The sequence below is a fragment of the Anser brachyrhynchus genome (assembly GCF_964034855.1).
Source record: "Anser brachyrhynchus genome assembly, chromosome: 18".
NCBI lineage: Eukaryota > Metazoa > Chordata > Aves > Anseriformes > Anatidae > Anser > Anser brachyrhynchus.
In genome coordinates, this window is record NC_137711.1 from 7,641,731 (window position 1) to 7,661,051 (window position 19,321).

A 19,321-nucleotide genomic window follows, 5' to 3' on the forward strand; every position below is an offset into this window, starting at 1 on the left:
CATTTTTAACCTCCAAGACAGACAGGAAACATCAGACTTATGACTGGGATCAGCTTTTTTTTTTTTTTTTTTTTGCCTGTCCTTTGCTATTGTTGGTAGTGAAGTCAAAGGGGACGCAGCTTGCAGTGTGATCGGGGAGCTAGCGCGTAGCCTCTGCCCTGGTCCTGTGCGCTCAGCACCAAGCAGGGCTGCTGCACAGGTCAGCTCTGAGCCCCGAGAGACCCCAGCCCCTAAATCAAAAGGCAGCTGTGGGGCAGAGAAAGCCTTCCCTGGGGCTGGCAGTGCGGCCAGGCTCCGTGCCCGCTGCCTGCTCAGCCCTTTTCCTGCAGGATGGTGCTGGTGCGCACGGGAGGGAGGGTCCGGGGCAGCTGCACGGGCTGTGCCTGCCCGTACAGGTGTGCGAGACGCGGAGGAATGCCAACCACTGAGTCACGGCCCCCCTCCCGCCCCAGCTGGGATAAAGCTCGTCCTCACCTGGGCACGGATCTCACTAGCGCGGCTCCCAACTCCGCTCCCCCCTCCCCAGCCTCTCCACGGGCACCCCCGGGACCAAGGGGCGGCAGCGAGGGGAGAACAAAGCCAATTTTTCGGCTGGGGGGGGGCACAGGAATCCCAGCAGAGGTATGTCAGCCCGCCGGCTGCCTGCCCTCCCCGCAGGACTGGAAGTTGACGTTTAACCGGAAAGAGAAAGGGGACAGAAAATAGAGAGGAGGGAATTAAAAAAAAAAAAAAGAAAGAAAGAAAGAAAAGGCCAAGCCTGGAGCTCAACTGGTGGCAGCGGAGCAGCAAGCTCTCCCCTTGCCTTCGGAAGAATTTCTTGGCTTGCTGTGTGGGTGCCTGTTATTTGGATTGTGGCAGAGGATTTGGACGTTGAGTCAGCTCCAGCGCTAATGAGGTTTGTGGAATTAATTCATCTGCGCTCTGTATTGTCAGGCTTGTTTTAATTTTGCCGTGCTGATTAACTTGGGGGGCTAATGAAGGTGCAGGGCTTGCTGCACGGGGAGGTAGGCGCAGAGCAGAGCTGGGTGGGCTCAGCTGCGTGTGTGCCTGTTTTCCCCTTTTCATCCAGGTTTAGTTACGTGCTTTCTCCTGCCTTTTTGCTGGAAACGGCAGCACTCGTGCCTGAGCAGCTTTACTTTGCAGAGCCGTGCAGGGCGCTTTTCCTTTCCCAAATTACTCGGTTGAACGAAGCTGCCTGGAGGTGCTGTGCCCATGCCGTGGGGCGGAGGGACAGCAAAGAGCCTGCAGGGAGCAGGTTGTTGCCATCGCTTTTTGGAGACGATTTGTGAGAGGTTACAAAGATGACCTTCTCTCCCTCTGCCTGCCCCGTTTCCAGGAGAAAAGCCAGTGGTGCCGTGGAGCTGGCACCTGGGGCACAGCTCCTGGGCTGGCACAGCCCCCGGGGGACACAGAGGCTATTTTGCAAAACAGGTCACTGGGTGCAAACCCCATGAAACGTGGGAGCTGTTTGGAGCAAGGGGAAGGGGGTGATCCGGAAAGAAAAAGGCCGAGTATGAGTTGGGGTCAGGCTGCTTTTTTTGCAGAGCTGCAAATGCTGCTGTGTTTTCTAGCTGATGAATCCGAAATTCGGAGCGTGGAGACTCCCAGCTGCAGGGGCTCACCTGGAGAGGGAGAAGTAAAAGTTTTTGCTGAAACTAAACAAAATCAAAGGCAAACGTTTTGCGGTGTTTAAACAACGCTTTGATCTGTGAGTCGGGTTTCTGGTGCTTTTCTGGGGGTCTATCCTGATCATTTCCAAGTTTTCTGAGGTCGGTGCCTCCATGTGTGCCACGAAGGGAGCAGCCCGGGGCAGGGAGAGCCGGTGAATTCCAGCACCGATCCGTGCACCCGCAGCCCTGCCCCGGCCGGGAGAGCTGCTCCCTGCGGGGGACACCCTGCTGCCCCTTGGCTTTGCCTTCATTGCTGATAGCTCTCCCTCGGAGCCTGAGCCCCATGCTGAGGCTGACAGCGGTCCCCAGCCCCCTGCCCGCCCCAGCAGGCTGCAGGGTTTCCCCTGGCGCAGCGGGTGGATGCTCCTGCAGAGGCTTCCCACCCAGCGAGGCGTCCGTCCCCTGCTCCATGGCACGGAGTCCCGCTGCAGCCCCGGCAGGACGGCGGGGATGTGACCACAGAGGGAGGACAGGCTGCGCCGGGGGTCCCCAGCACCATGTCCCGCGTCCCCTGGGCTGCTTCGATGCTGGGTTAGGTCCCTGCGTGCTCCAACACCTCTGGCTGCGGGAGCAGAGGACTGATGTGTCCCGATGTGTATCAGGATGCACAGCAGGGAGGAAGGGATTTTCGGATGCTTGGACACCCCGAGGCTGCTGTCCCCAAAGGGGGAGTGAGCCGACAGCCCCATCCCAAAGGCACTGAGCTGCTGGTGTTTTGCGGGTCTGAATGCAAGGAAAGGCTGCTGTGTCCGTCCCAGCCTTGAAGGCTGCGTGGTTGAAGGTGGGGACACAGATGGGATTTGGGCTTTCATATCTCCATGTCCCCGTCCTGCCCTCCTGCCATGGCACATCTGCCCCCATTCCTTGATCCCTGTCCCCCATCCACCCCAGGGCAGAGCCTGGCTGCGGCCTCGTCCTGCCCAGCACCGAGCTGCTGGGGGGACACGGGGACAAAGCTCTGCTGCTGCAACCTGTCCCCCGCCTCATTGCTCCAGTGGTTTCTCTAGAGAAGCTCCTCCTTGTTCAGGGATGAGTGATCCAGGGGTTCCCAGGTGCTTTCCAGAGCTGTTTTGTTGACTGCCAAGGCAGAGATGGAGGCTGGGAGGAGAGGAAGAAGAACGGGGAGATGTGTGGCCTGGGAGGGGTGGGATGTTTTTGTGCCGCTGGGAGCTGCTCTACTTCGTCACCTGGTTTTGCACAACTGGAGGGGTTTTTTGTTGTTGTTTTTGTAATGAAAATCCAACCAAACTGCAGCACTTTTCCAAAGCAAAGTGACGTTTTCCCTTCCGGAGGAAATTTTTGAGATCGAGGGATGGCTGTTGGCGTGTTTTTACACCAAGCATGGCCACTCCCGTAGCTGGCAGCGAGGCTCTGTGATGTCCTAGAGCCACCAACGCCCTTGGTTGATTTCAGCCCCACCAAATACTTCAAAGTCTGCGGCTCACAGGTATCAGAACATCAATATCAACCTGAGTTTTATAGCCTCTTATCTCAGCACTTGAAAAGACGTGACAGCAGCTGGTGTGTCCAAGGCCCAGGGTGTGCCGGGCCATCCCCTGGTGACTCCTTCTGGACCCGTGGTTAGGAAAGGAACCGGATCTGTGCTTTGAGGCTGCCTCGGGTCTGAGCTAAGTGCTCCTGCCCCCGAATCAGGGCAGGGGCTGGTGTCCCCAGCAGGGATGCCTTCCTGAGATTTCCCTATTTTCCACATTTCAGCCACGGGGTGTGTATTTGTCGTTGTGTGATAAGCCACTGAGCCAAGCTGACGAGATAAATGAGTCACCCGCATCTTGTCCCGTATCAGCCGTGTCCCCAGATACTGCGGGAATAAGGTGCAAGCCCCCAGGGAGGCAACTCCTGGCTCAGCACTGCGTGTGCTCGAGACCTGGCCACGGTGACTTCTGCAAACACACAGCCTGGTGCAGTCAGTGTATTCCCAAGGGTTTGGTGACCACGTATGATCCCCACCCAGTGATATTTGAGCTGCTCTTCCCAGTAACTTCCCAGGGCTCTGGATCAGCACCTAACTGACCAAGCGACAGGGCTGTGCTCTGGGTTTCCCTCTGGGAGCTCAGACATCCTCAGCTATTCCCGTTATCCTTGAAGGTCCCTGTTTTCAGGGCTTTTCATGGCATTTCTGTTTCCTTTTGTAGAATCAGGGATTGTGCTGCACAGCAAGAAGCTATAAAACTGTTTGTATCTGATATCCCACGCTTGCATCTTCCAGAAAGATGCTTTACAAATATCTTTATGCCAGAGACTTTTCCTCGACTGTTCTCTTTGCCTTGCCGTGGTGCCAGAGCTGGCACAGCAGCTGCAGAGCTCGAGTTCCAGCTCTGTCTCTCCTGTTTACCACCTCTGACCGCAGACTTCTGGGCAGCACTGGTCACTCTGCCAGCCAGGTAATCCATCACGTGTGGAGGCAAGGAGAACAGTTTATTCTGTCTGGGATTTGGCTTCTGGATCTGCACAAGGGGTCCCGGAGCTGCTGGGCTCTGAAGACCACGAAGTCTTTCAACAGCTCCAGGCAGGCCAGAGCTCCAGGTCTGGCGTTCCCAAAGCCTCACCCTCTGTTTGTTGTGTGCCCGTTCTGGAAACTCTTAGTGCCATAGGAAATAGCCGGAGGGAGGGCCCTGCTCTGCTTTTGGGGTGCAGGCGCCTTTGATCTCCTCCTCCCCAGCCCGAGCAAGGCCTCGACCCGGTCGGTCGCCGCTCTCACGTGCGGAGGGTGCTGGGCTCCAGCCGGCTGCGGCGCGGCAGCCGCCCTGCCCCAGCGCCTGGGGACTTTGAGCCTCTCGCACAAGCCCGCATGGAGCAGGAGCCGCTCTCGGTTTTGATTTCGTGCTCTGCCCTGCTGAGACGAGAGATTGCGGCCGGGCTCCGGCTCTCCAGGGCACACGGGGCCATCCCACCGCATCTGTCCTCCTCCGGGGCTGTTTCCCCTGCCGAGCCCTCGGACCCTCGCGATTTCAGCGTGCCATGTGTTTCAGGAGGAAGAGGATGGCTGCCCTGCCGAGGGCGTGTGCTGGGCTGCTGCTGCTGTCCCTGCTCTGCACCACCACCCTCTGCCAAAGGAGCAAAAGTGAGTGCAGCCTTTGTACGTCTGCCCTCGACCTCTGCTTGGTGCTGCCCCATGGGACCATGCGAGTCCCCATGGGCTGTGCCGCGTGCTTTTCCTCCTGTCTGCTGTCCCCCCAGTGCTTGGGTCTCCTCTCTTGCAAACCCCGCTGCTGTTTTTTTTGCTATTTTCTGCTAAACAACCCAGGAGAACCTCCGCTGGCTCCCCCAGGGATGGGGGCAGCCCTTCCACTGCTCACCCATTTTTTTTCTGCGTTCTCCCCCCCAGATAACCGCTGCGTGCAGAGCCGGGCAAAGAGCTGCTCTGAGTGCATCCGAGTGGACAAGGAGTGCTCCTTCTGCACCGAAGAGGTGAGACCTGGCAGGGGACACTGGGGTTCTGCTTCCAGGCTGGTTTCACGCCCTGCATCCCACCACCCCTGGGCAAAACCCAGGAAAGGAACCCAAGAGTGGAGCCAGCTCCCAGCTCCAGCTTCTCCAGACCAAAAGCTCACAGACATGGATTTCCCTTGGCTCAGGCACTGGCAAGCAGGGAGGAGGGAGAGTCTGGGGCAAACTTCCAGAATACAGGGATTTATCAGAAAACGCCTGTTGGCCAGGCCTGCAGCTCTCCGTGGGGAGGAGTGCCCGAGGGACAGAGGGAGAGTCTTGTCCCAGACAGCCCAGTGACTTGCTGGTGCTCAAATTCCCCTTGAACCAGAGGACATTGGCACTGTTGGATGAGATTCATCCCCATCTCCCTGCCCCTCTGCTGCTTGCAAGGGCTCTCTGGAGCCAATCACCTCGGCAGGGACCCTGCTATCTTCACAAGCTCCGTGCCCTCCCTGTGGGGAGGATTTGCTGTTTTTGGTGCTCATAATGCTGCTCTCACCCCGTTGCAGAGCTTCGACGAGCCCCGCTGCGACCTGCGGGAGAACCTGCTGCGCTACGGCTGCAGGGAGGCCAGCATCGTCTACATGAGGGGCGAGATGCGGACGGAGCAGGTGGGTGCTGGGCGGCACTGCTGCCTCGGCTCCTCCCGAGGGGCCCCACCATCCCCAGCCTCTTTCCTATATAATCTCCTGCAGGAAAAATGCAAGATCCAGACCATTTTTTTTATGTAGGGTCTACTCAAAATCAGCTCCCTCCCACCTGTCCTGGCCCTTTGACTTCCCCTCCTGGCCTTCCCCTAATTGCACCCTCCTGGGAGCTGGTGTCCGTCCCCTCACACCGCTCTCCCCTCGCAGAACATCAGCATCAACACGCGCCTGCAGAGGACCCAGGTGGCCCCCCAGGGCATGTTCATGCGGTTGCGGGCTGGGGAGGAGATGAGCTTCAACATGGACGTCTTCCAGCCCCTGGAGAGCCCCGTGGATCTCTACATCCTCATGGACTTCTCCTACTCTATGTCCGATGACCTGGACAACCTCAAAAGCATGGGCCACAACCTAGGTGAGATGAGAGCTGGGTGAAGCAGGGAGATGGGTCTTGTGCCCATGAAGGGGGGCAGCTCGCTTCTGCCTGCAGCCCCAAATCCTTTGTCGGCAAAGGACTGAGAGGTGCCTGTATTAATTAGATTATAATTGTGCCTGCCCCATGCAGCTTGGTGGGGGGATGTCCCTCCTGGCCCTGCAGAGACCTTTGTGTGTCCTCCCAGTGTGGGACTGCTGTCCTGCAGGGCTGTCCTGTGCGGTCCTTTGGCATCCTGACCCTGCTGGTGGGGCTTGTGCTGTTGCAGAAGCCTCAGTCGTGGCAAGGAACTCCCAAATGTGACATAGCTTACTACCCAAAAAAGACGAGCCCTAAGCCTAAAGAGCTTTAAAGCTGACAATCTGGTAGTTTTAGCTAAGACACAACCAGCCAGGAAGATGCTAGGAAAGGACACCCTGGAGCAGCAGCCTGGTGGGCGTCTCCTTATTCACGTCCCTTCTTCCCTCCCTCCCAGCCGACTTCCTGCAAGCCCTGACCTCCAACTACACCATCGGCTTCGGCAAGTTTGTGGACAAAGTCTCGTCCCCGCAGACAGACATGAGGCCTGAGAAGTGAGTGGGGCTGAGGGGTCCCTGGGGGCAGTGAGGGGAGGGCAGGGGTCCCCTTGTGCTTCTCTGTGGCTTTCTCCATCTGTAGTGCCAGAGCCTCTGTCCATCTTTCTCCTGCTCTGCCATGACAGGTTGCGTGGCTTTCCTTTGCCTCCACCTCCCCCTCTTCTGCTTGGTGTCTGCCCAAATGCTCTCCCACCCTTCCCCTCCTTGTGGCCATGCAGCTGGGGGGCAGCGAGCAGCTCCGTGAGGTCCCCAAAGCGAGGAGAGGTTGAGACTTTCACTGCTCCAGCCACTGGGCAAGCAGCGCTTTGCTGGAGCATCCCTTTGCTCTCCTGCTCTCTCCTAGGCTTCGCGAGCCCTGGAACAACGCCGACTCCCCCTTCTCCTTCAAAAACGTCATCCGCCTGACCAGCAACATCAACTACTTCAGCCAGGAGCTCAGGAAGGAGCGCATCTCTGGCAACCTGGATGCCCCCGAGGGTGGCTTTGATGCCATCCTGCAGACAGCTGTGTGCAAGGTGAGGGGCTGGGGGCATGGGGAACGAATGGGGCGGGGGTCTGGTCTTAATGAGCCCTTCTGGGTAATGAGGGAAAGAGATGCAGCATGGGGACATCCCATGCATTGGGGTGCTGCTGGGGGAGGCAGAGAACTGCTGGCTGGCATTGCTGGGGCCATGTAGCTGGTTGTGCCTTGTCCCTGGGGTTTTCCAAATCCTGACCTGCCAACGTGCGGTGGTTTGGGCTTGGAGATAATGGTCTCTTCTCCCCATCCCTGGCTGTAGGACAAGATCGGCTGGAGGAAGGACAGCACGCACCTGCTCGTGTTCTCCACTGAGTCTGCCTTTCACTACGAAGCTGACGGCACCAATGTCCTGGCAGGGATCCTGGCAAGGAACGACGAGAAGTGTCACCTGGACTCCAGGGGCACCTACGTGTATGACACCAAGCAGGACTATCCGTCGGTGCCCACCCTGGTGCGCCTGCTGGGCCAGCACAACATCATCCCCATCTTTGCTGTCACCAACCACTCCTACAGCTACTACGAGGTGAGGAGACCCCGGCGGTGGGGGAGCTGTGGGGGCTCACCCGTCCTCCAGGACCATCGCTCCTCTGCCTGCAGCTCAGCTGTCAGGAGAAAATGTTCTCTCATCTCTGGTCCCCACGTGCTGAACCGATGCCCTGGCAATTCAGGAGTGTGCTGTGGCACTTGGGGTCTGCTCTGGGGTGTGGGAGGTCCCAGGGTGTCTTGCTTGGGGTGCAGGAGCCTGAGCTTCTGGAGCTCTCCTCATTTTGGTGGCTGCTTCGTGTAAAGCAGTGCGGGGAGAGTAGGGAGCAGTTGAGGTTGTGAGGGACCTTTGGAGGTCTCTGCTCCACTGAACAAAAGCTCAAAGCCGAGCCCATGGCAGCGTTAGATGAGGTTTCCCAAGACCTTGGTGCAGCTGAGCTGAGAACATCCCTGAGGACCTGACATAGTTGATGCAAGGACTTTCTCCCAGGCAGTTCCCTCCCTGTTTCCTACTAAAAAATGTTTTCTTTCTTGCTAAAGTCATGTCTGTATATCCCAGCAGCCCCAGATAGCACTGCCCTGGTCTCAGGCTGGGCTGAGCACCAGACCCTGGGAGCTGTAGGGGTTGCTGCTCCCAGGCAGCTCCCGGCCACCCAGGAAGGGCAGCAGCTGGACCTGCCGTGGCGGTGCTGTGCCCCACTGAGCTCCTTTCTCCCTGCAGAAGCTGCACAAATATTTCCCCATCTCTGAGATCGGGGTGCTCCAAGAAGACTCATCCAACATCGTGGAGCTGCTTCGCACAGCCTTCGAGGTAACGGTGCCCTCCGGGGCTTCGCTCTTGCTCCCAGGGCAGGATGTGGCCCCTCTGGGGCAGGCCATGGGGTGGCCACAGTGGGGCTGCAGAAAATCAGGGCTGTAATCACCTCCTGCCCCTGCAGCGCATCCGCTCCAAGATGGACATCCGGGCTGACTACGTCCCCAAGGCCTTGAAGACAGAGTTCAGCTCCTCCATGTACCAAAAGACGGAATCCGGCTCCTTCAACATCACCCGAGGGGAAGTGGTAGGTGCACGGGACGGGAGGCACGAGCGGGGTGCCGGCGGCGGGGTCGCTCCACGGGGCTCACCCAACTGCCCCTTCCCTGCAGGGCAAGTTCAAGGTGCGCGTGAAGGCGCTCGAGTACGTCGGTGGGCAGCATGTCTGCAGCCTCCCGGAGAAAGACCGGCAGGGAGTTATCCACGTGAAGCCCACATCCCTGAGCGACAGCCTTGAAGTCAGAGCCTCGGTGGTCTGCGATGTGTGCCCTTGCGAACAGGTACGGGTTGTGTTTGCCGATGTGCCCCCCTCCTGGGAACGCGCCGGTCAACGCGTGCGGGTCCCGGTCAGCCCTTGCAGCTCGGTGCCAGCAGCTCCTGGTTTTCGGAGCTGGAGGTTTTGAGTTCTGGGCTGGGAGACCCCAGGATGCAGCTCTGAACACCCAAGAGACTGCTGTGGGGTGCTGGGCACCCATCCTGCCCGTGCTGAGCAGGCCGGTCTGTGCTGCCTGGCTGGAGGTGCTGGCTCACAGGTGGAAGGAGGTGGCTGTCCCCAGCTGCCCCCAGAGCTCAGCCCAAGGACATTTTCACCACAGCCCACACTGAGCTGTGCTTGTTGTCCTGCAAAGCTCGGTCTCGTGGGCAAAGCCTTTTCCCTGGCTCTGCCTTTGTGATTCCTGAAATGCCCCCTGGGGGAACTGAGCCCACCCAGCAGCACCTTCTCGCTCTCTCCTTGCAGCACGCAGTCTTCTCCTCACCCAAGTGCAACTTCCATGGGGACTTCATCTGTGGACAGTGCATCTGCCACAAAGGCTGGTAAGGAATTTGCCAAGCCTTGTGCCCCTCTGGGGGTTCTGGCCATGTCTGGCAACCCACCGGGGTGCACACTTGTGCCCTGTGGGCCCTGCCTGGGGACAGCCCCCGTGCCCTGCTCCTGCCTCCCTCAGCGCCATCTCCTCTCCATCAGGCAAGGGGACACGTGCCACTGCTCCGCGGAATTGTCCTCCAACAAAACAGACTGCATCCGCCCTGGGGACGACAAGGTGTGCTCGGGCCGGGGCGAGTGTCTCTGCGGGAAGTGCCAGTGCAACCTCGAGGGCCAGGCGCAGCGCTTCGACGGGGACTTCTGCCAGTACGACGTCCTGCAGTGCCCGCGCACCTCCGGCTTCCTCTGCAACGGTGAGTGCCACCCCGCTGCCCCTTTCTCCGGTGCCTGCAGGTCTGAGTGTCCCCAGCCGCTGGCACAGAGGGGTGAATAACGAACGGGCTGTGGGCTGCGGGGACAGGGGAGATTGGGGCATTCCTGAGCTCAGGATGCACCCCAAGATGTTGGGAAAGCCCAGGGAGGGTGCCTGGGAGTGGCGCAGCGCGGTGACGTCCCCTCTTGCAGATCGCGGTCGCTGCTCCAAGGGTGCCTGCGTGTGTGAGAGCGGCTGGGAGGGCCCGGGCTGCGAGTGTCCCACGAGCAACGACACCTGCATCGACAGCCGGGGGGTACGTCCTGGCCGGGCCACGCCAGGCCGTAGTAAATGTCCCCGTGCTGGGGACACGGGGAGCCGGCAGCAGCTCGCTGGCACCCGGTGCTGCTGCCTGTGGCTGCTCTCAGCCACCGACTGTCCCCTCTGCTTCCCAGGGCATCTGCAACAACCAGGGGAGGTGCGAGTGTGGCAGGTGCATCTGTGACAAGGCGTCTGTGTACATCAGCTCCACCTGCGAGATCAGCTACTCCCTGGTGAGCCTCAGCCTGGGGACCCTCGGGGCTCTCACTTCTCCTTCCCATCGAGAGCCTGTAGGGAAGGAGAGCAAAGCGAAGGTGGAGGCATATCTCGGTTGGGAGCAAAGTCCTGAGCAGGGCACGGAATCACCTGTGCTGAAATGGCTGGGATGGGTTTGTGGTGGGACCACCCTGCAGCCGTGGGCTTGCTGTGCCCCCAGAGGCGTTACAGCCCCTGGGTGCCACACGTGTGCCTTGTGTGCCTGCGCGCTGGTGAAGGGCATGCACCCAGGGGCAGGGCAGAGTCTGAGTCTCAGCTCCTGGCTTGTTCTGATCTGCCCCAAGGCCATAAAAACTCATTTCATGGCTGGGTGCCTCAGTTTTCCTACTGACAACACATGCTAATGCCACGTGGAGTGGAGAAAGCTGGCTCGGTTGTGTTCTGGGAAGGCCACCTAAAGCCCTTGGAGAAGATCTGATTGCTGCCCTGACGTAGGCTGTTGGTGTAAGAGGTTTTGGAGAGATGGTGAGGGCTCAGCACCTCCATCCAGCCCAAACACCTCCAGCCTCTGGGCCAGGGCTGCATGGCTCAGGGTGTCTCCGAGGCAGGTGGCTGGAGAGATCTCCCTAGCCTTCCTCCAGGCACGATGCTTGCCCCGTGGCCGGTCTCCTGACGGTGCCTTGTGCCTCTGCCCAGGGCTTCCAGGCCATCTGCGAGAGCATCCGGGACTGCGTTCAGTGCCAGGCCTGGGGAACGGGCAACAGGAGAGGGAACTGCAGCACGTGCCACCTCCAGGTCCAGATGGTGGAGGAGCTGAAGAAAGGTAGCAGGACGCAGACACGCGTGGTGTGCCTGCCCCGTGCACATGTGCCCGGGTGTCTCCTCGTGCTTAGCATCGGGCTTCCCAGTCCTGGTCACTCCGCAGCCTGGTGATCGTGTCCCCAATCTGTTCGCAGAGGAGGCCAGTGAGCACTGCTCCTTCCAGGATGAGGAGGACGACTGCACCTACCACTACACCCTGAAGGGAGACCCCAGCATCCTCCCCAACGCCACCGTCCAGGTGCAGAAGAAGAAAGGTGAGCAGGCACGGGAGGTGGAGATTAGCATCCTCACAGAGCAGCAGTTCTGGTGATGAGCACCCAGCACAGGCAGGGAGAGATGCAAGGTGTCGGATGGCCCCTTGGGTGTGAGCCAAGAGGTGGCAGAGCTCTCCCTGGGCAGCATTTCTCCTTGTGAGCGCCGGGAGAGAAGCTTCTGGGCTGCTCCATCCCTCCGAGAGCTCTGGCCGTGCTCTCCCCGTTCCCTCCCCTGGCTGCTGCCCTGCAGTCACAGCCGGTGCTGCTGTCACTTGCAGAGTGCCCTCCGGGAAGCTTCCTCTGGCTCATCCCGCTGCTCATTTTCCTGATCCTTCTCCTGGGGCTGCTGCTGCTGCTCTGCTGGAGGTTCTGCGCCTGCTGCAAGGTGAGCGACAAATTTCCCAAACACATCCTGCCTCCACCAGGGCTGCGTCCTGAAGACGTCCAGCACCTCTGCTGTTGCTGGCATGAATTGCGGTGTGATTTCCCCCACTAAAAGGATATCTGGCTAAAATCACCTTCCAGAGCCCCATTCATCCACTGCCCACCCATCCTTGCTCCAGCCCTGCTGCTGTGAGCCCTCCCAGCTGGAGACTTGGGATTTTTACACCCTTGGCTGCAGAGTGACTGTGTGTTTGGTCATGTCTTTTCTAGGCTTGCCTGGCCCTGCTTCCCTGCTGTGCACGAGGTACCAGCCCTTTGAATGGGGGAGGGGGGGAGAGGGGTTTGGGGGGTTACTGCCCTCCTGGGAGGGACATAAGTAGGGTTCTCCTCCTGGGGTGGGAAATCAGGGCCATCTCCTAGCAGAGCCGAGCTGCTGCCCGTCCTCCCTGCCCCTCAGCAGCTGGCATGGCAGTCTGACTCTGCCCCTGCTCTGCAGGTCGCACGGTTGGCTTCAAGGAGGACCACTACATGCTGCGCCAGAGCCTCATGTCCACCGACCACCTGGACACCCCCATGGTCCGCAGCGGGTCCCTCAAGGGCCGGGACACCGTCCGCTGGAAGATCAACAACAACGTCCACAAGCAGGGCTTCGCCTCCCACGCCGCCACCGCCAACCCCAAAGATCTCAGTAAGTGTCTCACCCGAGGAATGGGACCCCGAGGAGGTGCTGTGGTGCCATAAAGGGCATGAAGCCATGGGATCCGGACACCATATCCCCGCATATATCACGCACATCCCCACACATCCAGCTTTTGCTGGGTTATTTCTCTGACCTGGAGGGAAGGAAGCTGACCGGGGCATTTCTCCTTGCAGTTCCCTACGGGCTGTCTCTGAGGCTGACCCGGCTTTTCACGCAGAACCTCACGAAGCCGGAGAGCCGGGAGTGCGAGCAGCTGCGCAAGGAAGTGGAGGAGAACGTAAGAGCCTGAGCACCTGGGGGGGCTTGGGGTGGGATGGGGCACAGCCACGGCGGTGGTGGCTGCGGCACCTTCCCTGGACACTCAGTCCTTGAAATGAAGAAGAGATTTTTCCTGATTTTTTCCTCTTTCCGAAAGAAAGCACAAACACTAAGAATTATCAGAGTATCCCGTTGATGAGGTTTGCTCCTGAAGCTCCTGTTTAGCTTCGGTTTGCAGCCTCTGGCTGTGTCCTGGGACAAACCCCGTGTCCCTCTTGCTCCCTGCAGCTGAACGACATTTACAAGCACATCCCGGGCTGCCACAAGCTCCAGCAGACCAAGTTCAGGTGGGTCACTGGGGGGGAGAACGCCTGTCTCGGGGTCAGGGTTGCCCCAGGGCGCTGCTGATGAGGAAGAGGAGGGGAAAGGGTGTGAAATCTGTGAGCTGGGAGGGAGCAGGGTCTATGAGCCCTTCCCAACGTGAGCCCAGTGAGGAGCTTCACCTGCCGGGGGCCACGGGCTCTGCAGGAAGGCTTGGCACCGCTCCCCATGGCTGGAGCCTGCAGGGTATCTGCCGCGGCTCAGACATGTGCAGGGCTGTGATTCACCCAGAGCTTTGTCTCCCCAGAAGCGTTACTCACTCTGATTTATTTTTTATTTTATTTTATTTCCCCTCAGGGTACAGCCCAATTCTGGGAAAAGGTAAGTGGAGCTCTCTTTGCTGCTTCTCCCTCTTCGTGTGCAGGAGTGTGGGTGGTGGAGCGCCCTGCAAACCCGCTAACCCCTCCAGCTGCTGTGTGCGATGAGCAAACCTGGCCTCAGCTCTTCCCCTGCTTTCTCTTCCCCCCCGGCCGCAGGCAGGACCACACCATCGTGGACACTGTGCTCACCGCCCCTCGCTCGGCCAAGACGGACATCATCAAAGTCACCGAGAAGCACGTTTCCCACGAGGCTTTCAACGACCTGAAGGTTTCACCGGGTTATTACACTGTGACCTCGGATCAAGGTAGGGAGCGGAGCCCAGCGCTGCGTCCTGGCCGGGCAGAGGGGGCATTTCCCACCTCTCACCGTCGCCGCTTCCCCCAGATGCTCACGGGATGGTGGAGTTCCAAGAAGCCGTGGAGCTGGTGGATGTCCGCGTCCCGCTCTTCATCAGGGAGGATGATGATGATGAGAAGCAGCTGCAGGTGGAGGCCATTGATGTCCCCACCGGCATCGCAGAGATTGGACGCAGGCTGGTCAACATCACCATCATCAAAGAACAAGGTGAAGGGCAGCAGCCATGGCACGAGGCATGACCAAGGGCATTTGTGTTGGTGTGCCCCATGTCCAGATGGACTCATGTGGTTCCTAAGGAAGGTGCTGAGTTCCCCAGCATCACAAGCCAGAGACTTGCCTGGTGACTGCTATCTGAAGGCACCTGGGTCTAAACTAGAGCATCTTTTAAAGCATCCAGGGGAGGGTCATCATCCCTGGTGGCAGAGACCAAAATGTTTGACCATCACAGGTTTAAGTGCTATCAGTTGTGTGGCAGATCCAAGGTTGGCCATGTTCTTCTGCTGCTCTAGTTCTAAGGTTGTTGGAGTGATGTAGTGGAAGCCCTCTTATGCTGTGCTTGGGGCAGGTGAATGCCCCCAGTGATTTGCCTCTGCTTTCTGTGTGGTTGTTTTGAGCAGGGAGCAAGAGGACTGGTAAAGTCTCCGGTCCATGCAGTGGTATTTCAAATGCAGTTCATACCCATGGGTGGTAGGAACTCTCTTCCCGGGTGCTTGTAATGTGATTTTTCATGTATTTACACATTTGTTCTGTCCTGCCCTTCCAGCCAGCAGCCTCATCACCTTCTTGCAGCCAGCCTACTCCCACAGCCGCTTTGACAAGGTGGCCAAGATCCCTGTCCTGCGGGAGATCATAGACAACGGGAAGTCCCAAGTCACCTACAGGACCCGAGATCTTACCGCCAAGGATGGCAGGGTAAGGACAATGCTCCTGTCCTTGGCAGGCAGGAACGAGCAGACACCAAGGAAGGAACCAACCCCAGGGCTGCAGGAAAACTGAATTGGGTTCAAAGGGGACATGGCCAGGAGAAGGTGGACCCAAGGCTTGTGTTTAGCACACGGACAGACACATTCTCCTCTATTCCTGATTTCTGCCCTTGTACCCTGTGCCTCAGGGACCTGAGAGGCTGCCTGCACCTGAGCCAGAGGGTGCTGGCTGTCCCCTGAGCTGTGGGTACTGGGAGGCCAGTTGGAGGCTTACTGGGAGACGAGGGGAAGCTCGCTGGGAACCGTCTCACAGGTGCTGCGTGCTCTGACCACACACCTCTCCCTCCTCCTCCAGGACTACGTCTTTGCAGAAGGCGACCTGATCTTCCAGCCCGGCGAGACCCGGAAAGAGGTCCAGGTCTCCTTGCTAGAGCTCACCGAAATAGACACCCTCCTGCACAACTGCCAGCTCAAGCAGTTTGCCATCGACCTCCTCCATCCCAAGTACGGCGCCAAGATCGGCCGCTACCCCCAGACCACGGTGACCATCGCTGACCCAGGTAGGGGCTGGCAGATGGCAGCAGGAGGTGGGGGACCCCAGCAGGACCAGCCCACCCGGGTCCTGCAGAGCTCCAAACCCTGCTCTTCACCCTAAGGGCAGGGATGAGGAGGTGCCTCCAGCTCCCACTGGTAGATTTGGGTCTCCCTCTAGAGGCTTGAGCGGGTATAGGCACTGGGTGGGAAGAAGATGAATATCTACACTGCAAAAGGAAATAGAGGTCATTCTTTTTTCCTTTTCCTTGGGGATTTGAAGAAAAAGCTGTTAAAATAAAGGAGATTCTCCCTTTCTGGGAGCTGTGCTTGGTGGTTCCTGTGACTGTGGCCATACAGAGCTGTAAGAGCTGTCAGCAAATGGGTCAATAATGGAGAGAGATTTATCATGGTAAAGGCTAGGAATACTGGGGATAAAAAAGTCCCTTGTCACTGGAGTAACCAGAGCAGCTTCTCGGGACAGGCAAGGCCTTGGTGGCTTTCTAGGAGAAGCAAAGGGGGGACTTTTTGGGTAGACCTGTGTGGTTCCAGGAGTTGGACTCGATGATCCTTGTGGGTCCCTTCTAACTCGGGATATTCTGTGATTCTGTGACTTGAGAAGGCTCTGCACATCTCCTGCTCCTCTCATAGCCACACAGGGCAAGCAAACAAGATGTGGAAGCATTACTAAATATATTCAGACAGAACTAAGGGTTTTCAGCTGCAAGAAGCCAAGTTCTTCCTACCTGGGCAGACTGTGAGAAGAGAAAGAGGTGCAGGACTCGGGCGGGTCAGAGCCAGACCCTTGTGCCAGCTAGCTGTGTGGTTTGGGGGATGTCATCACTGGGTGCCTCAGTTTCCCTTCCCTGTGATGGGGATCTACCCTTCAGAAATGCTTTAAGAGGTTCACTCGATAATGACCAGGCAGTGCTAGGAAGAGGCACGTTTCCTTCTTCTCCATCCCCGCGGGGCACAGGCACTGATGTGCTCTCGTTTCCTCATGTCTGCAGAGGTGGTGGATGGCGTCCCCCCGCTGACTGGCATGGGCCAGGTCACCCAGTCCCCCAAAGGCCGCCTGGGTGCACCACTGAATCCCAATGCCCAGGCTCTCAGCTCCAGGAAAATCCGTTTCAGCTGGTTTCCTCCACCAGGAAAACCCCTGGGGTACAAGGTAAGGGGGGAGAGTGGATCGGGGAGGATGTGGGTCCCATCCTGCAGCTGCTGCATGTACATGGTCACTCGTGCTGAAGGGATGGGGAGAAGAGACCCAAAGGAGGGAGCTAGCTCTCCCCTTCTGGCCTTCCTCCATCCTTGGAATTGCTGGGTGGATGTGGGGGTTGCAGGAAAGTTTTCTGGTGGGTTCATCTCCTTTTCTATCACTTACCACTGGGCAGAGCTGCAGGGAAGGTGCTGGAGGACACCTGCCTGTGCTGTATGGAGTGTAGGTGAGATAGGGAGGGCTGGAGATACCATAAGTGTCCTGGCCCCCCATTTTGGAGGGGTAGCACCACACCGTGGCTTTCCCAGAACAGCTCTAAGAAGAGATGAGGAACTCCTTTCCTGTTACGGCAAGGATCTGAAGGAATCATGGCTTTCTCTTGCTTTGTCAGGTGAAATACTGGATCCAGGGGGACCCCGAGTCAGAAGCTCGCCTCATCGATGTCAAATCACCATCAGCAGAACTGAGTAACCTCTACCCCTTCTGTGACTACGAGATGCAAGTCTGCGCCTACAACGCCGTGGGTGAAGGGGTCTACTCTGACATCGTCCACTGCCGCACGCTGGAGGACGGTGAGCGCTCTGTACCTCATTGTCCCCACATGGGAGCAAGCTGGCATCCTTGTGCCTGTAATTCAGGGAGCTCTGAGCACCTGAACGCTCCCAGCTGGAGTAACCTGGGCACCTCGTCCTTGCCTTTCCAGTGCCCAGCGAGCCCGGCCGCTTGGCTTTCAACGTTGTCTCTTCCACCGTGACGCAGCTGAGCTGGGCTGAGCCCGCAGAAACCAACGGGGAGATCACGGCGTATGAAGTCAGCTATGGACTCGTTAACGAGGACAACAGTAAGAGCTCATTTGCTGGCTGGGGCAGCTCTACCAGCTGGAGAGCACTTTCCACATCTGGGCTGGTCCCAAGTTGCAGCAGAATCAAAATGGATCCAAAAGCATTTCTTGTAATAGTGGGATCTGGAGGGGTCATTTCCAGAAGGAGGGAGTTCAGGAAATCATCACTCAGGACTTAATCCTTCAAAGCCACGAGCACCCTCAGTTCCTATTCACTTCAGTAGTGTTTTTGTGTTGTTTTTCACCTTAAAAACTTAGTTCATAGGTCTAGAGGGACTATGGTGCCAGAAAGATGCTATCTGGTGACAGTAGCTGATATGCCAGCAATAGGAGACTTCTGCTGCGGGTTGACTTCAGCATTCGGTTTGGGGATTTCTCCAAAATTATGTCATGCCTGTCACTAGCAACCCAGATAGCCTCAGCACCTTGTCCCAGAGCCAAGCTATGTCCTGACACCAAACCACAAGCCTGTTGGCCAAGGAAGGGCTGCGGAGGGTTTCTCTGTGTCTCATGGGGGAAATGTGCACCTGTACTTTCAGTACCCATTGGCCCAGTGAAGAAGGTGCTGGTGGAAGACCCAAAGAAACGCATGGTGCTGATAGAAAACCTGCGGGAGTCCCAGCCCTACCGCTACATGGTGAAGGCCAGAAATGGTGCTGGCTGGGGGCCTGAGAGAGAAGCCACCATCAACCTTGCTACGCAGCCCAGGCGTCCGTTGTCCAGTGAGTTTATTGCCCTGCCTGGGTGGGGAGCAGGGGAGGCAGGAGCAGTGCCGGGGGACTTTCTCCATCACCCCTCTGCTTCTCCACACCCTGCCCTCTCCACCGTGCTGATCACCCTGGTGAAGGCTGAAGGCCAGCCTGAGCATGGTGGAGCTAGTGTGGTTTTGAGCTGCAGGTCTAATGGCATTTTCCACCTCCCCACCAGTCCCCATCATCCCCGATGTCCCCATCATCGATGCTGAAGGAGGTGAGGACTACGACAGCTACCTGATGTACAGCACAGATGTGCTTCGTTCTCCAGTTGGCAGCAAGCATCCCAGCGTCTCTGAGGATTCAGGTATGTTGCTCCAGGTTTTGCAAAGGTCATTTTCAACGTTCATTTTTCCTTAACAGTTTTCAGCAATGAGTTTCGTTGCTCCTTTCCTCCTCACAGCAACAGGGAGATGTGAGTCATGGAGCTGGTGGAGACCAGCACTTCCAAAGCATAGTGCTTGGGAACACTTGACTGGTCTTAGTCTAAATGAGACCCGTGTCTCCTTGTCTTAGCCATGAGGCAAAGGCAAATCTTGGTGTGGGGTGGTAGAGGAGTTTTTCATAGCCCTCTGGGCTCATCTTCCCTTCATTTTGGTGTCTGAATGGACCAAGAGTTACTGTCAGAAAACAGGAGCTGGCGAGGCACAGACCTCTGAGTCCCTTGGGTGCTCGGGGTCTTGGCCAAGCCAACAGAAGGGATCTTGCCAAGTGGTGGGGAGGTACTGGCCAGTGAATTGGATCCCAGTGGATCCCTGTGGCCTCTGAGCTCTTCCTCCATCACTTCACTCTGAGTGGGGCTGACTCCCCTGTCTGCTGTACTGGGACAACAAGGGGAAGACTGGCCATAAGTGAAATGCTGAGGTTGTCATTGGGATCTGGAGGGTCTTTCCTGGGGGGTTCTCCAGAGCCTGGGATCCAGAAGCAAGTCCCTGGTCCCTGCAGAAAACAGAAATAACAGGAACACCAAAGGTCTTACCATCCCATGTGCACATCGTGGAACAAGGAAGCCTCTCCCAAGCAGAGGACCAGTGTAGCAGGCTCTTCGTGACAGG

At 58.0% G+C, this 19,321-nt stretch overlaps 1 protein-coding gene and 1 long non-coding RNA gene across 7 annotated transcripts in view; one reads left to right on the plus strand and one right to left on the minus strand.

The window, feature by feature from the left end:
- Positions 1–596, minus strand: part of LOC308179977 — a 28,886-nt gene extending 28,290 nt beyond the window's left edge. The window contains exon 1 of the long non-coding RNA XR_013940698.1: positions 475–596. This is a non-coding gene — a long non-coding RNA (uncharacterized lncRNA). The remainder of the gene's footprint in view (positions 1–474) is intronic.
- Positions 1–19,321, plus strand: part of ITGB4 (integrin subunit beta 4) — a gene marked incomplete at its 5' end in the record, with an annotated part of 34,711 nt that overhangs the window by 6,716 nt on the left and 8,674 nt on the right. Inside the window, 32 exons of one of the 6 annotated variants that reach the window (XM_080560792.1) lie at positions 102–895; positions 4,661–4,752; positions 5,017–5,099; positions 5,630–5,731; positions 5,975–6,179; positions 6,673–6,769; positions 7,116–7,287; positions 7,552–7,815; positions 8,497–8,586; positions 8,714–8,836; positions 8,922–9,089; positions 9,548–9,624; positions 9,776–9,987; positions 10,199–10,302; positions 10,442–10,540; positions 11,220–11,346; positions 11,480–11,599; positions 11,878–11,984; positions 12,254–12,287; positions 12,480–12,671; positions 12,857–12,960; positions 13,230–13,288; positions 13,620–13,643; positions 13,799–13,947; positions 14,028–14,207; positions 14,764–14,912; positions 15,279–15,483; positions 16,465–16,625; positions 17,065–17,245; positions 17,377–17,514; positions 18,054–18,236; positions 18,442–18,573. In XM_080560792.1, coding sequence (XP_080416918.1) covers positions 891–895; positions 4,661–4,752; positions 5,017–5,099; positions 5,630–5,731; positions 5,975–6,179; positions 6,673–6,769; positions 7,116–7,287; positions 7,552–7,815; positions 8,497–8,586; positions 8,714–8,836; positions 8,922–9,089; positions 9,548–9,624; positions 9,776–9,987; positions 10,199–10,302; positions 10,442–10,540; positions 11,220–11,346; positions 11,480–11,599; positions 11,878–11,984; positions 12,254–12,287; positions 12,480–12,671; positions 12,857–12,960; positions 13,230–13,288; positions 13,620–13,643; positions 13,799–13,947; positions 14,028–14,207; positions 14,764–14,912; positions 15,279–15,483; positions 16,465–16,625; positions 17,065–17,245; positions 17,377–17,514; positions 18,054–18,236; positions 18,442–18,573 — 4,138 coding nt within the window. Of the gene's footprint in view, positions 1–101; positions 896–4,649; positions 4,753–5,016; positions 5,100–5,629; positions 5,732–5,974; positions 6,180–6,672; positions 6,770–7,115; positions 7,288–7,551; positions 7,816–8,496; positions 8,587–8,713; positions 8,837–8,921; positions 9,090–9,547; positions 9,625–9,775; positions 9,988–10,198; positions 10,303–10,441; positions 10,541–11,219; positions 11,347–11,479; positions 11,600–11,877; positions 11,985–12,253; positions 12,288–12,479; positions 12,672–12,856; positions 12,961–13,229; positions 13,289–13,619; positions 13,644–13,798; positions 13,948–14,027; positions 14,208–14,763; positions 14,913–15,278; positions 15,484–16,464; positions 16,626–17,064; positions 17,246–17,376; positions 17,515–18,053; positions 18,237–18,441; positions 18,574–19,321 lie in introns of those variants that run through there. The other 5 variants (XM_080560794.1, XM_080560795.1, XM_080560796.1 and 2 more) reach the window with 5 other exon arrangements.